Below are 16,007 nucleotides of genomic sequence, written 5' to 3' on the forward strand. Positions count from 1 at the left end.
AAGTATTCTCTGTGTAATCACTGGAAAGCCAAAATAACTCACCTCTAGCCTGGAGACAGACTCTACCTCAGACTCCTTTTGTTAACTCGGGAAAGGTACAAACCTTAATCTTTGAACTTTAAAAGTCAGATTGGCAAGCGATCCCAAATCTATAGATGTTACTACTGTTCCCCACTGAGTTAACAATAAGCGTATCCTAAACATTAAGGGGTTAGAGTTACAGCAGACCAAAATGAGAAACACATTCTAAAGGAATAGAACCCTCAAAGATTACCCTGCTGATAAGCCACTCCTGCTTGTAACAAGCGGACTAACCAGTGTGCCTCTGCTATCTCAGATTCAGCAGTATGGTACAGAAAGAGAAGAAGTTTCTCCAGAAGACAGACCTACTTAGCACTGTATAGATCAATTCCAACAACCAGGACTTTATCCAGAAACACACAAAAAGTCAGAGCAGATCACAAAACACAGTCTGAATGCAGTCTTCATGGGATACTTCACAGAGGTATGTTACTGTGTTCTTCACTAGCTGTAGCTCAGAAATAGGATACAGAACAATACTGTAGAGAAGTGCGTGGGTTATAAAAAACATGAATTACAAATGTGTAGTCTATAACAGGAAAGAAAAGACGCAAGCTTGTTGAAAAATGAAAGTGAAAGCTGCTTTGGGTACCAATGAATGACGACAGCCCAACAAGAACTAGGAATACAACAGGACTATCAGATTGTGGACAGAAGTAACACAGGGTGGGGAAGTATTCCTCACAGATATTGATGAATATAAATTTGCCATACTTGTCATTGTCTTCTTCCATATCACTTCTGTTTTACCAGGATTGCCAGAGACCATTAACTATCAACCACACTCACACCTCAACAAGACATTGGGAAAGTAACTCAGCTCCACTGTCAGGGTCATACTATATTCAGCTAGCATACAGCACACTAAGAACAACATAACCGTATGCTTCCTTATTACTAGACTCAGACACATTATTCAAGGGAGAAGACAAAAGTGAACTTTGGGGAACTTCATACAAGAACAGCCTACAGGTAGAAGAGCAGTTCTTGTTTGGAATAAACCCACTTAAAGCAGTGCTATCAACTCTTACCAAGATCCAAAGCATATCAACATAACCTCATGATCAATGGTATCAAAGACAGCTAACAGAACTAATACTAATGAATATTTGAAGCCAAGTATAAACTGGTATATTGGTGATTTCAATGAAGCTTGGCCAATTTAAACCAGCTGAAGAACAGACATCAGCTATTCATGGACCACCAGGAAGTAGTTCATACTCAGTCAAAGGTCAGAGAATTGAGGTATGTAGCTCGTGTGAGCTACCCTACAAAAAAACGTCTCAATAATCCTTACCACAAGGACTGGTGGTGGTTTCCTGAGCAAAAGTCACACCAAACAGTCTTAAACACATCAGGCTGCCAACTTCTCTCAAAAGTAAAGGTTGTGAATTTCCACCCAATACAATGGTATTTCCTTGCTGGCCTTCAGTAACTATTAAAGACATAGATTTATATTGTTTATATTCTCCAAACATTTTCAATAGCTCTGAATGCCACTGCTTAGAACTCAAGCAGAGATGATGCAGAGTTTACTTCCTCATGCTAAAGATGCACCAAGTTGGGCTGGAATCAGAATACAGTTTCACATAAAATAATTTCCTTACAACAAGAAATACACAAATTAGCATTCAGGTGGACACAATCACAATTCACCAAGCTGTCTATGACTTAAAGAAATCTGATTTAGGTTTTCCAAAATACTTCTAGGACAAAAACCCTCTACTTGCCTTTCCATGCAACTATTACATAAGAGATTTTAAATTCTTTATGAGTTGATAAGTTTCTCAGAGACTTCCATCAGCATTCTAGCTTTCCGTCTCCCTTCTCCTTCAGTTGTTGCTAGCCACCATTTGTGAACAAGGATGACTATGAAGGAAAAGCTGGGAGGGGAGTGCGTATATAGGCCACTTCAGTGGTTGGGGATATAAGAGTAATACAGAAATGTTAACTACACAAGGGCCTTCAGAAGGGTGAGATGAAGATCAGACAGCTAGCAGAGGAGAAGCGAGCCCACAGAAAGCACAGTAAGGACCTGCAAGACACCCATTACACATGCAACAGATGCAGCAAGGACTGTCACTCTCGTGTGGGCCTTCACAGTCACAGTCGACGCTGCAAATGATGATCTCAAATGGAACTACGAAGGGTGCAATCCATAGTCTACGTAGACTGAAGAATGCTGCTGCTACTACTTCTACTACTACAGAAATGCAAACCTTCAACTCAGCTATCCACCAGAGGAAAATCTTTCTCCCTCAGAGCCCTTCAAAAATGCTCTGGCACTATTAATTTCCCAACAGAGACCAGCAAAAAGTCAACTGAAGTATAAATAACTTATAGCTGTTTCCACATCCTTTATTATTTGTTAGCAGCACTTGGAGTTAAGTGAAATTAAACTACTAAAATTAGATTGACATATTGTAAAAAAAATCACTACTATCATACCTAAAAAGTTTGACATCACTGTCAATTTTACAAGCATAAGCGTAAGATTTTTATTTATTATTTAACTTTTTCCCCCCAGTTTCCTTCAGTGAAAAAATCCTTACATTTCCGTAACATACAATAGTTACTAAAATCATAGAATATAATCAAAATAAAGAAAAATTCTACATTCATTTGAAAATAATAAATAGACAGAGGGGCAATATGATAGAGGTATATAAAATCATGAATGGTGTGGAGAAAGTGAATATAGAAAAATTATTTACCTTTTCCCATAATACAAGAACTAGGGGACACCAAATGAAATTGATGGGTAGTAGGTTCAAAACTAATAAAAGGAATTTTTTCTTCACACAGCGCACAGTCAACCTGTGGAACTCCTTGCTGGAGGAAGCTGTGAAGGTCAGGACTCTATTAGGGTTTAAAAAAGAGCTTGATAAATTTTTGCAGGTTAGGTCCATAAATGGCTATTAGCCAGGGGTAAAGTATGGTGCCCTAGCCTTCAGGACAAGGGCAGGAGATGGATGGCAGGAGATAAATCACTTGATCATTGTCTTCTGTTCCCCTTCTCTGGGGCACCTGGCATTGGCCACTGTCGGCAGACGGGATACTGGGCTGGATGGACCTTTGGTCTGACCCCGTATGGCCATTCTTATGTTCTTATGACATCAGGGATCAAAAGCTGCGCTTTGTTCTTTTGTACAGTTCCCACAATAGAATTTAATCTGATTTATCTGGTGTTAAATTGACACCATTATCCATCACGAAATAAAACTTTCAGCACTACATACCAGGTAAATACATTGCAGATATGCTGCTCAGTAAATTAGGCCAATTCGACTACACAATACTGCAGTAACTTAATTTAGGCAGCACAACAACTTGTACTGTTGCTGATGATAAGCTATTTAGGCAAGACTGAGTGCTGGCAAGCTACAAAAATGTTACAATGCTAAGTCAGCACCCCCCAAATTATACAGTTAATAAAAAAACCTAAATATATTATGACCAAAGATTTCTCATAAGTGGTTTTAAAGTTATGGTAAAATTAAAGAGACAAGGTTCTCAAGTGACATCTTCAATATAAATCTACAAGGAAAAACTATTTTATCTGAAACTTATTAGCTGAAGTAGTGTTGAATGACACTAGGTGAATATAAACAGAACAAAACATTTTGGACAGTACACCAAAATTTTATTTAATATGGCACTACATTCTACAGGACAACAAAAGTAAAACTAGCCCTGCCTGAAGCCATCATAACGGAACAAAATGAATTTTAAGAAATTCTTTTAGAGAACTGCACTATTCCACAAAAGCTTGTCTTCTTTATGTGTCACACAATTCTCAGTGAATGGAAACAGCAAAGAAAAAAGACCCATTTATAGAGGGGGAAGAAGATGCAGAAAGTACAACTACTTCCATCAATAAGCCAACATTTATCAAGTTACCACACAGTTGCACCTGGAATATTACAGTAATAACCTGCTATGGATCTGTCGCAAGTAAAGCTGTTGTCAAATGTTCAGCTTTTTTTTTTTTTTTAAACAGTAAGTACTAATTCAGACTACATTATTGCCATACTAGTAAGCTTAGATGCAGTTCTGGCTCTGCAAACAACAAAACTTATCTGAAAGGCTTTGGAGTGGGGGGGGACTTTTTATTTGTTTTGTTTTGTTGTTTTAAATAATGCAACATGGTAATTCTCGGTTTTAGATATACAAAACATTATGTTAATTCTTATCACCACATCAGATGACACTGTCTTCATAATACTGCACAAAATTTGCTATTTTTACCTGCTTGCACCGTTGGGATGTCTTCATGGCCAGGTTAGCAGCAGTATATATTTTAGCTAATACGTGAAAGCTCATGAAAATGCACTGAGCACATAAGCAGATAAATAATTGTAATGATCACAAGATACGAGGTTGAACAATTTTAAAAAATAAGTTTACATCTCATCTCTTCTGCTCACTGAGGCAAAAAAAGTGAAAATTCTCTCCCTAGTCTTTAAAATCTTTGCATAGTATACTGCTGTCTTTTATATTCTTATTTTATCTATTCTCTACTTCTCCTTTCCATTTTCCTTTTCTTACTTTCTAGGCACCTACTTTATTAGTTTGTTTTCTTTCCCTGTTCAGTTGATTCCCAAGGTTTTTCTTTTTACAAGTAGCTAATCCCCCTCCAAAAATCTACCTTTTATTGTTTCATACAAAAATCGACTATTTATTCTGTACTGGTGGTTTCAAAATAGTATAGTTTTCGGAAGGCTTCCAAATGTTTAAGAGCTGGAAGAGGATATGCAGATAGCCTTCAAAGATTCACACTTAAGCACAGGTCTTCTGACATTGGGAAAAAATACCAGATGCACACATACCTCATTTAGATACTTGCTGTAAAAACTGATTGTCAACTGAGGACAAAACAAGTGCTGTTACAGGTATCTAAATCAGCCTCATACAACAGAACCTCAGAGTTATGAACTAACAGGTCGACCACACATCTCATTTGGAATGGGAATTACACAACTAGGCTTCAGCGGAGACAAAAAATACAAATACTGCACAGTACTGTATTAAACAAACTAATGAAACAACATGGGCAAATTTTAAAAACATTTGACAAGACAAGGAAATTGTTTTTGTGCTTTGTTTCATTTACATTACGATGGTTAAAACCACCAGCTCCTTAATATTAGGATAGAGAATACCAACCTGCTTTGAAACAGAGCTGGTTAAGCTAGTTAAAGCTGTGTGTCTCAAGATCACCTTCAGGTTGCTACAATTTTACAGGCTATACGGATCTCAATTAAATAGCAGCTGAAGCCCCATCTGCCATCCCCACCCCAGTTATCACCCCTATGTCCTCCCAGACCCTACTTCCACTCCAAGGGACTTGTAGGTGCACAAGTTCTACATATTATTTTTGCATAATATAACAGCTCTACATTTTAAGTGCAAATTTCTTGATACAGAGACAGCACTACGTTCTAGTAGGACATAAAAAAAAGAAATAGTATTTATGGTTATCTTTTTACAGTGCAAACATTTGTAATAGAAACAAGATAAAGTGAGCACAGTACACTGAACTGAAAAATAATGAGAATATTAATATTTGAAATGTACTACTCATCTTGCAAAATTTCAAAGGAAATGGGAATTCCAAGAAATTTGAAGATCTTGTAGAAAAGGAAGGGTCCATTTGCCCAAAATTCCCAGCTCCTGAACACAATCTCATCTAAGCCCTAAGTATTTTATATGATCACATAAGTAATCCTGTCTAGCAGGCATGTTCTGGCAGTAGCTGGAGATGCAATGAACACCTCCAGAGAGAAAAAAATCATTCTCAACTCTCCTATCGCATACTTTTCCATACTACACCATACCCTTAGTTTTATAATTGTGACTGAGACAGGCCTAAATACAATTTTCTTTGTCTACACTAACTGCCAAGTTGTGGTCAATACCCTGAGATATAACTCCGTAATTTACAGCTGTACTCAAGCAGCATAGAAGTCTCGAAAAGGTGTGGAGAGGCAGAATTGTAAACAAACAACTCTCCAAGAACATCTCCCCTCTCTTTAAAAGAAATAACCTTAACAGCAGTCAGTTTTTTAAATCAAACTGTTTTGGGAAGCTCAAGACATCTTTTTTAACCTCTCTCCAAAAAGATAAATGTGAAATTTATCAGCAATCAGTTCACTACCTTTTTCTCGGTGGGGGACTTTCTGGCAAAAGAGAATGGTCATGTGTGCGTGTGCGTGTGTCAAGGAAACCAAACAACATTTTGATATGTAAGCTAAGGAATTGAACCCAGTATTTATAATGAAGTTATAACTAACTATTCTATCCTGCAAATCATACAGATGTGGAGAGTAACTTCACAGTTATGAGTTAGATTTAACAGAGAACCACCAACCCACTATTAGGGCATGTAGTTCAATTTCAGACAAATTTTTAGGGTAAAAGGGACTTTAGAATTTTATCCGCCATATCCAAACATCATTACAACTCTTCAGAAGTCAATTTTTGTTGTAACACTTCAGTAAAATATTTAATTTTTTTAAAAGAAAAAGTGCCTGTTCCTTTTGAACTATCTTGTTTCCTAAAATTTCTCAAGGTTCTTCTAATTAAAAATAATTACCATGATTTCCATTTTTCTCTCTCATTCCCTCATGCTCTTGGTTAATAGTAGATACATGCCACTTTTTCACATTGTAAGTGTGGACACAGCCAGAAGCAGAATGTGTTGTGGATGGCATATGTGGGGCTACATCTACACTACCAGATAAATTTGAATTTAAGGCAGTTAGCTTGATTGTACCAAGTGACTGTCTTCACTGTAAATACCATTAGCTCGATTTACGGAGCACTAATATCAATATCCTAACATCACTGAAATAAGCTAGGCGTAGCATCAAGTTTGAATATAAAACAGGTTGGTGTGGAAGCGCCATGTGTTTGGATTGAATTCATTAGCCTCCAGAGTGGCACTGCTGACCTTGTGTCCCAGCTCCCCACTACTCACAGGACCCAGGAAACTGATTGGCGCTGCTGTACTTGGCTCCTGACTCCAGTGAGCCAGGCACAGACATGCTGGTCAGTTTCCTGGCTCCCACAAGCTTTGGGGACCCAGGAACCAGACAGCAGGATGAGCACTGCTGGTGGCGGTGATGCAGCAGGACCTGGAGTGAGGGTGCAGAATACGGGGCTGAGGGAACCGCGGGATATGTTCCCACAATGCACTGCTGCAACAGTTGATGTGTGGCTATTCAGTGTGGCAGCACTAACTCAACATTGTGGGGAAGTCAGAATATTCAAAAATCAAATTTATAAAACCCAGCATTATAAAATCGACTAATAAAATCAAATTTATCTGGTAGTGTAGACGCAGCCTGTATCATTATACAGACTTAGCAAAGTCACTGCTACAGGTTGAAAGAGATGGGAGAGGTCTTGGAACACTAATTTCCTGGCCCTATTATGCTTTTATTGCTGTAACATGCACTTGAGCAAACTCAAGTGATTTGCAGTTAGGTATTTTGTTGGAAGAGGATAAATTATACAGATGTAATTCTTAACAAGATATCTCTTGTGCAGGAAATCAGGACAAATTCTGAATTTGCTATATAATAAGTTCTACTAAACTATCTTGTTTGCACTGGTAAAACTTGCCTTCTGAACACCACACACTGCAATTTTATTAGTCTCAACCTCCGAGGTAGATGAGGCTGCTCTCTGGAATAGTGACTGTTCTCACATTTGGGGGTTGGGTTCAAAGCTCAACAGGCTGCTCACTAGTGCAAGAAGGCTCTCTTCCTGAGTAGACTTTGGAGTCTTTTATAGTTTTATCCTCCATTTCTGACATAAATATCTTAGTGTACACAGTAAGTCAATTAATGAATTGAGCATTTTATTTAAGCTGGTATTTAAACATTCATTTAAACTAACATTTTCTAAGAAAGAATTGTTATTTGTGTAATTTCTGTTTATAACATACTTACCCTGGATTATAAAGCATGAGAGTTGAGAGGTTCTCACAAGATTTTGAAAGATCAGTCATAGATAAACTGAAGGAAGACAGCAGTCCACTCTAACAAGACACAGAATTAAAAGATTATTACTAGCACTGAAGAAACCTGTGCTTACAAAAATATTTTTTTCTTACTTGACAAAACAGGTACTATTTTGATGTGCAGCAAGGCTAAAATAATCTCAACCAATGAACTACATATTAGAAACAAAAATCATTAAGAGATTCCTCAATTACTCGCCTTTCGTTTTTCCCTCAGTTTGGCAGCTTCCTTGGGATGATTAAAGCGAAACATATTGGTTCTCCCAAGTAATATAACAGCACCTGGCAGGACAAGCACACACAGAGGTTTGACATCATACTGTACCAGGAGATGTCAAATAATTTTCTCAGTCATCTGACAAGAACACTGACTTTTATAGAGTAGGACAAATGAAAAAAAGCATTATTCTAACTAAAGGTTTTTTAAAAACATTTTACACACAGCTGGAGCTTTATTAATTGTTTTGATAGGACATTTCTTGTTCTTCCCTGTTACTACTTTAAAATACACAGAAGTTCTGTCTTTCACAAACTATAAACTGACAAAAGTGGCCCTATTTTATCCAAAGATAGGCAAGCAGTGGAGATGGCAGTAGGAGCTTTCTGACACTGCTTTATATACCTCTAGGCCCATTTAGCAATCTCTCTTCTATGGTTAGAGAACAATTCAGTCTACAACACATTAAATCTCTGGACTCCTTTCTAAAAGACATCAATTATTTCAAAATGAAAACTTGTCCACTAGCCAACACAGGTAATGGCAATAACCATCAATCATGAATGGGCTGAGACAGATTTGAACCAGATACTAAACATGTAGAAGATTCCTTTATCCTGTTATCAGCTGTGCTCTCAGGCACTCTTTCATCCAACTATAGTCAGGTAAACATTGATCCAAAATTCTCTGCTACCCAAAATAGGATCATTTGATTATAACACTGAAAATCTATTTCATGAACCAAATCCCTGAATCTCTCCAATTATTAAACAACCTCCCACTACATTCAGATAGGTTAACATTTTCTGTGTTCAAACAATTACAGATGACAAATGAAAACAAATTTTGGGCAACTACTGCCAGATTTGGAAAACATTAAGGCCAATTTTAACAATACAATAATAATGACAACAAGCAGTCCTATGGCACATTAAAGACTAAAAAATTATTAGGTCATGACCTTTACTGCTATAAGAAAACTCATACTGTTTTATAATAGTCACATGTTTAGCTGGTTTCATTCCTGGTATATGGTCATCATCACAAATGGTTCTACCATAGTTTCCTATTAGTCATGTGACTACACTATTTACGTTAGGTGCTCTAGACTTGATATGTAAATATGTTGGTAATGAGAACAACAACTCTATTGCCCAAAGTAAGTATACAACTAAAATAGAAAACAGATCATGAGATGTGTGCAAATTTTACCAATTTGTAAAGGTCTCTTTCCAGTCTCGTCAGGGATTTTTAGTATTTTGTCTGAGTACTCAGAAGAGCATGAGCATCAACAAGAATAGTGTCCTCTGATTATTAAACTAAGCATTCATGTTGGCTTCCAACTTAAAGTCGCTGTGCATAACAAAGACATTCATAACAGCTCAGCTCTAGGAAGGCTCAACTACTAGGATCTGACAGCCTCATCGAATCATAGCATCCCAGAGCTCAGCCCTCAAAGGGATCAAAACCCCAAATAAATCCATCTTACTCTTTATACAAGTTTCACACAGTGAAAGCTCATAGAATTGGCTCTTTTTATCAATTAAACAGATGCATAGCTGTGTCTCAGTCCCCTATCCTGCTCCCAGCCTCCCCAGAACAGTTACGAAACCCACTGTAAATAATACACAGAAGTGGTATTACAAAAGTATAGAAGGTAGGATTTAAGTTATTGCAAGGGAAAACATACAGATCAAAATAATTCCTAACTTAAAATAAACAAAACGTGCCAGCTAAACACAATGAAGTGCATGCCATCTTGTCCTATGACCTCCCTCTCTTTTGGTCTACTTTGAACAAAACTTTGTAAAAGTTTTAACAATGTGTTTTAGATATTATGTGTATTTTGATAGGACCTATGGCATCCCATTGAACTATAGTGAGAAGTGTCTTTAGGTGTCCACACTATCTAAATAAATCTGGCTAAGGCATGATACTGGGGGTGTTATCTCCATTTTTCCAATTTGGAAGAGAGGCACAGCATGCCTGAGATGGCGTAGATCACACAAGAAGCCTGTGGCAGATCTGGATCTCCAGAGTACTAGTCTAAGGACGTATAAAGAAAACTGTATTTCCTCCCCAGATAATTGTTTATTAGTGGTCAGTCCAATTGTTTACTCAGTAGCATGGTTTCTTGAACTACCATACTAAATTATCAATTTGCTTCTGACACTATTCAAAGATTATTTACAGACAATATTTAAATACCAAACTGCAAAAACAACAATTTAATTTTGGCACACCAGTCTGTCAGACAATTCTCTTGTTGAGGTGGCTGAGGAGGGATGAATGGGGCATGTAGTTGTGCTCTGAATTCATTATGGAAATTAATATACCAAAGCTTATACACATCTTTGCAGACAATACCAAATGGTGTCATTATCATACAGAAAGGTGAAATCAAATATCCTTTGCTTTCAGTTCTGATTTAGAGTTACAGTGCTAATGCATTTCATCACAGCCTAAATCTTAAGATTTACTGCTCATGAAGGTTCATGTTCCAAAGTCATCTTGATACCAGGTCCGAAATTTGTGTGATGCAGGGGGTTGGCTTCTGTCATGAAATGCAATGAGTTAATTTTTAATGAAAGCACATGAAACAGATACCTGCTGGCCATAATCACTAGAGCTTTAGTTGTAAATCCTTTTCCATTCTACCACCACTTCATATCATCATAATTTTCTCAAACATTCTTTTTCATTCCTGGTCTCTGCCTAAAGGTTCTTTTGATTATTTTAAGATCATAGAAGGGGGACTGATTTCAGTCAAACTCCACCTATTTTGGAGAGAGTGTAAAAATCATTCACTGCAAAAACTAACCACCTTCCCATGCGACCAAGTGAAAACAAACAAATGTACTAAAACTTCAGAATGAGTATGTAGAGGAAGATTATTTGTTTCAGAAAATCTAAAAAAAATGGCTTTAAAAGTAAGTAGGAAACTTTGGAACTAGGTGATTACATGTACGTAGTAGGACACTCCATTGTTAGAGACACATGTAGGTTCCTGTGTAGCTGAGGTATTTATATGATAAGATGGACTGGATCACAGAGGTTCCCTCGAGACTGTCACCCAGTGTACTGATCATACTATTGAGCCTACCTACCTGATCTCTGGAGTGCCCCACCACCCTGTCCTGCTGAGCCAGAATCTCTGGCCTCCCCCAGAAAAGGGAGAGAGTTGGGGGTAACAGCGACCTGCAGGGTACAACAGATGTTCAAAACCGCTCAGTTCTAGGAGGGCTTAGCTACTAGGATTTGGCAGCCTCATCCAATTATAGGATCCAGGAGCTCAGCCCTCAAACGTGATCAAAATCCCAAATAAATCCATCTTACTCTTTACACAAGTTTTATACAGAGGAAGCTCAAAGAAAGAGAAGTTACTCACTGTAGTAACGGTGGTTCTTCGAGATGTGTCCCCGTGGGTGCTCCACAATAGGTGTCGGGCTCGCTCGGCGCTGCAGATCGGAACTCTTCCAGCAGTTTCTCCTGGATCGCGCATGCGCCAGCGCGCGCCGCTCCCTTGCGCGCCCCCGGCCACGTGCGCGATCCGGTCCCCGCCAGTTCCTTGACCAACCACCTTGGATGCTCCTGAAAAACACTAAACAGAGATCCGAAGCCGGAAGGATGGGCGGGTGATGGAGCACCCACGGGGACACATCTCAAAGAACCACCGTTACTACGGTAAGTAACTTCTCTTTCTTCTACGAGTGTCCCCGTGGGTGCTCCACAATAGGTGACTACCCAGCAGTAACCCAAGTAAGGAGGTGGGTAATTGGTTTATGTGCAGCTTGCCCTGAAAGGACTGCTGCCGACAGGCGGGTGTCCTCTTGGTATACCCGATGTAGTGCATAATGCTTGGCGAAGGTGTTGTAGGATGACCAAGTCGCCGCTCTACAGATGTCTTTTAACACGATGCCCTTGAAAAAGGCTGTTGATGCCTCCACTGCCCTGGTAGAGTGAGCCCTGGGCGGGGCCAGCAAAGGAGTCTTTTGAAGTTCGTAGCACATTTTTATGCAGGACACAATGTGCTTTGAGATTCTCTGTGAAGAGAGACCTTCTCCTTTTGACCTGGGAGCGAGAGATACTAGAAGCCTGTCCGTTTTCCGGAAGGACTTAGTTCTGTCTACGTAGAAGGCCAACGCCCTCCTCACGTCCAGGAGATGTAGGCGTGCCTCCTTGCTGGAGCTGTAAGGCTTCGGGTAAAACGAGGGTAAAACTATTGGTTCATTAAGGTGGAACTCTGAAGAAACTTTCAGAACAAAAGCTGGGTGCAACCGTAAGGTTACCGCCTCCTTTGAGAATACTGTGCAGGGCGGCGTTGCCATAACTGTTGCGAGCTCACTCACCCTGCGAGCTGACGTAATTGCAAGGAGGAAGGTTGTTTTTATCGTAAGGAGACGCAGGGGAACTGTGGCTAATGGTTCAAAAGGTGGACCCGTTAGCGTGCTGAGCACCAAGTCCAAGTTCCACGATGGTGGAAGCGGTTTCCGAGGGGGGTATAGGTTTACCAACCCCTTCAGGAACTTGGTAACGATAGGATGGGCAAATACCGTGGGCCCCTCCTCTGTATGCCGGAAAGCAGATATAGCTGCGAGGTGGACTTTTATCGAGGATAGGGAAAGCCCGCCACTCTTGAGGTCCAATAAGTATTCTAGTATTACAGGTATAGGAATGTCTGCTTGGCAGAACACCAGGCTGTAAATCGAGTCCATTTCTGCTCGTAAGTCTTCCTGGTGGAGGTCCTTCGGCTACTGTCCAGGACTTGTTGTACTCCCTCCGTACATGTGCTTTCTAAGGAGCTGAGCCACGGATTAGCCATGCTTGTAGGCGCAGACCCTGAGGGTGCGGGTGCACTATGGACCCCCAGGCCTGTGTGAGTAGGTCTGGCGCCACCGGAAAAGGGAGCGGTGGGCGATCCGACATGCGCAGAAGCAAGGGAAACCATTGCTGCCGGTCCCACGCTGGGACTACTAGAATCATGCGGGCTCTCTCCCTTCTGGCTTTCTGCAAGACCTTGTGGATAAGCGCTGCGGGGGGAAACGCGTAAAGTACGGGGCCCTTCCATGAAATCATGAATGCTTCCCCTAGGGAGCCCCGCCCCAATCCTGCCCTGGAGCAGTACTGGAGACACTTCTTGTTGTGCTGGGTGGCAAACAGGTCGATCTGGGGAAACCCCCATGTATGAAAGATCGGTCGTAGCAGATCGGAGCGGATCTGCCATTCGTGCGTGAGTGCGAAGCGCCTGCTCAGCTGATCCGCTTTCACATTGTGAGCGCCCGGCAAGTACAAGGCTTTCAACGTTATGTTGTTGGCAATGCACCAGTTCCACAGTCGGACTGCTTCCGCACATACAGCACAGGATCGGGCTCCTCCTTGTCGATTTATATAAAACATAGTGGAGGTATTGTCTGTATTGATCCTGACTACTTTGCCGTATATGTGGTCTCAAAAATGTTTGCAGGCGTTGAACACTGCTCTGAGCTCCAGTATGTTTATGTGCAGTGACTGTTCCACAGGGGACCATAGCCCTTGAGTCACCTTGTTGCCGATATGTGCTCCCCATCCTATGTGGGAAGCGTCGGTAGTAAGAAACATAGAGATTTGTGGTTGGTGAAAGGGTACCCCTGCTAGCAGGTTTTTGGGGTTTACCCACCACTGCAGGGATTTGCGCACCTCTGTCATGGGCGACACCACCCTGCGGACAGTGTGGGATGTCAGTTTGTAGACGCTCGCCAGCCAATGTTGCAGGCTGCGCATGTGCAATCTGGCGTTCTGCACCACAAACATCGCTGCCGCCACGTGGCCCAGCAGCTGCAAGCACTTTAAGACCGGCACCGTGGGGCTGTATGTAATGATTTGCACCACCGAACTGATGGCGCGAAAGCGGGCGTCGGGAAGGTACACCCTTGCTGTAATAGAGTTTATACGTGCCCCTATGAACTCTATGTCTTGTGTGGGGTCGGTCTTTGACTTCGCGAAATTGATGACTAGGCCCAGAGAAGAAAACGTGTCCGCTGTGACGCGTATCATGCGTAGAACCTCTGCCTTCGAGGCCCCTTTCAGTAGGCAGTTCTCCAGATATGGGAATATAAATACCAAAACCCTGGCCGTGGTGTCAGCCTACCTGCACAGACAGGGGGTAAAGACTCTGGGGGCCGAGGAGAGGCCGAACGGAAGAACTCTGTACTGGAAGTATTCCTTGCCAACCATAAAGCGGAGGAAGCGTCTGTGTGCCAGATGGATCATTATATGAAAGTAAGCATCTTGTAAGTTGAGGACTGCAAACCAATCTCCATCGTCCAGTGCCGTGAGTATGGAGGCGACTGTAATCATCCGAAAACGTTGTTTGCGTAAGTATCGGTTGAGGCCCCGAAGATTGAAGATGGGCCTCCAGCCTCCTGTTTTCTTCTCTGTGAGGAAATAGCATGAATAAAAGCCTTTCCCCTGGAATTGTTCTGGCACTCCTTCCACCGCGCCTATGAACATAAGGTGGTCCACCTCCTGTTTGAGCCTCGCCTCGTGGGTAGCGTCCCTGAGGTGGGGCCTGGAGGGAGGTTTCGGCGGTGGGAACAACTGAAAGGGGATCGCGTAACCCATGGCTATGATCTCCAACACCCATTTGTCTGCGGTGATCTTTTGCCATTGGGAGTGAAACGGTCTGAGGCGATGATGGAACAAGAGATGGGAGTGGCATTGCGCGATGGTGGTGATAGTGCAGCCCTCGACATGCCCGTCAAACTTGTTGCCTTTGGGCCTGCCCCGAGGATGTACGGCTTTGTTGAGAATGTCACCTGGGAGTTCTGTACTGTTGCTGCTGTTGATGTCGCCCTTGGTCGTAGCCCCGTTGATACCGCGCACGCTGTGGTTGGTATGGGTAGCGTCTTTGCTGAGGGTAATATTTTTTCTTCCTATACAGAGGGGTACAAATACCCAGGGTTCTAAGTGTAGCTCTCGAGTCCTTACTGGAGTGGAGGACCGAGTCGGTTGAGTCTGCGAACAACTTTTGCGTGTCAAAGGGAAGATCCACAATCTTCGCCTGTGGGTCCTTCGGGATACCGGATGTCTGGAGCCAGGATTCTCTACGCATGACCACTGCTATAGCCGTTGAGCGTGCCTCCGTATCTGCCACGTCCAGGGCAATCTGGACTCCCATCCTCGAAGCTGCATAGCCCTCTTGCACAATTGCCTGAAACACCGGCTTCTTATCTTCCGGAAGTGAGTCCATGAGAGAAGTAAGCCTGGAGTAATTATCAAAATTATGGTTCGCTAGGTGTGCCACATAATTTGCCACTCTCAATAGCAGGGTGGAAGAGGAATATACTTTCCTGCCAAACAGCTCTAGCTTCTTGGCATCTTTGTCTGATCCCCCCGATTTGTACTGAGAAGTCTTTGATCTCTGCTGGGACGATTCAACCACCAGTGAGTTTGGTTGTGGGTGACTGAAGAGGAACTCCATGCCCTTTGCCGGGACAAAGTACTTCTTATCCGCTCTCTTGTTCATAGGCGGGGTGGAGGCCGGGGTCTGCCATATGGTAGTGGCTGACTCCATAATGGCTTCGTCCAGCGGGACAGCAATTTTGGATGAAGCCGGGGGTCTCAAATTTTTCAGGAGTTTGTGATGTTTCTCCTGCACTTCTGCTGTTTGGATGGCTTACGTGAAAGCCACCCTTTTAAACATCT

At 41.7% G+C, this 16,007-nt stretch overlaps 1 protein-coding gene across 5 annotated transcripts in view; it reads right to left on the reverse strand.

Annotated features, from left to right (window-relative positions):
• KIF16B (kinesin family member 16B) overlaps positions 1-16,007 on the reverse strand; it is a 286,791-nt gene that overhangs the window by 153,604 nt on the left and 117,180 nt on the right. For all 5 annotated transcript variants that reach the window (XM_074989378.1, XM_074989376.1, XM_074989375.1 and 2 more), the window contains 2 exons: positions 8,307-8,389; positions 8,037-8,125 (listed from right to left, as the gene is read on the reverse strand). In XM_074989378.1, the coding sequence (XP_074845479.1) occupies positions 8,037-8,125; positions 8,307-8,389 (172 nt within the window). The remainder of the gene's footprint in view (positions 1-8,036; positions 8,126-8,306; positions 8,390-16,007) is intronic.

This window comes from Carettochelys insculpta, chromosome 3 (genome assembly GCF_033958435.1).
Source record: "Carettochelys insculpta isolate YL-2023 chromosome 3, ASM3395843v1, whole genome shotgun sequence".
In the NCBI taxonomy this organism is placed as follows: Eukaryota; Metazoa; Chordata; order Testudines; family Carettochelyidae; genus Carettochelys; species Carettochelys insculpta.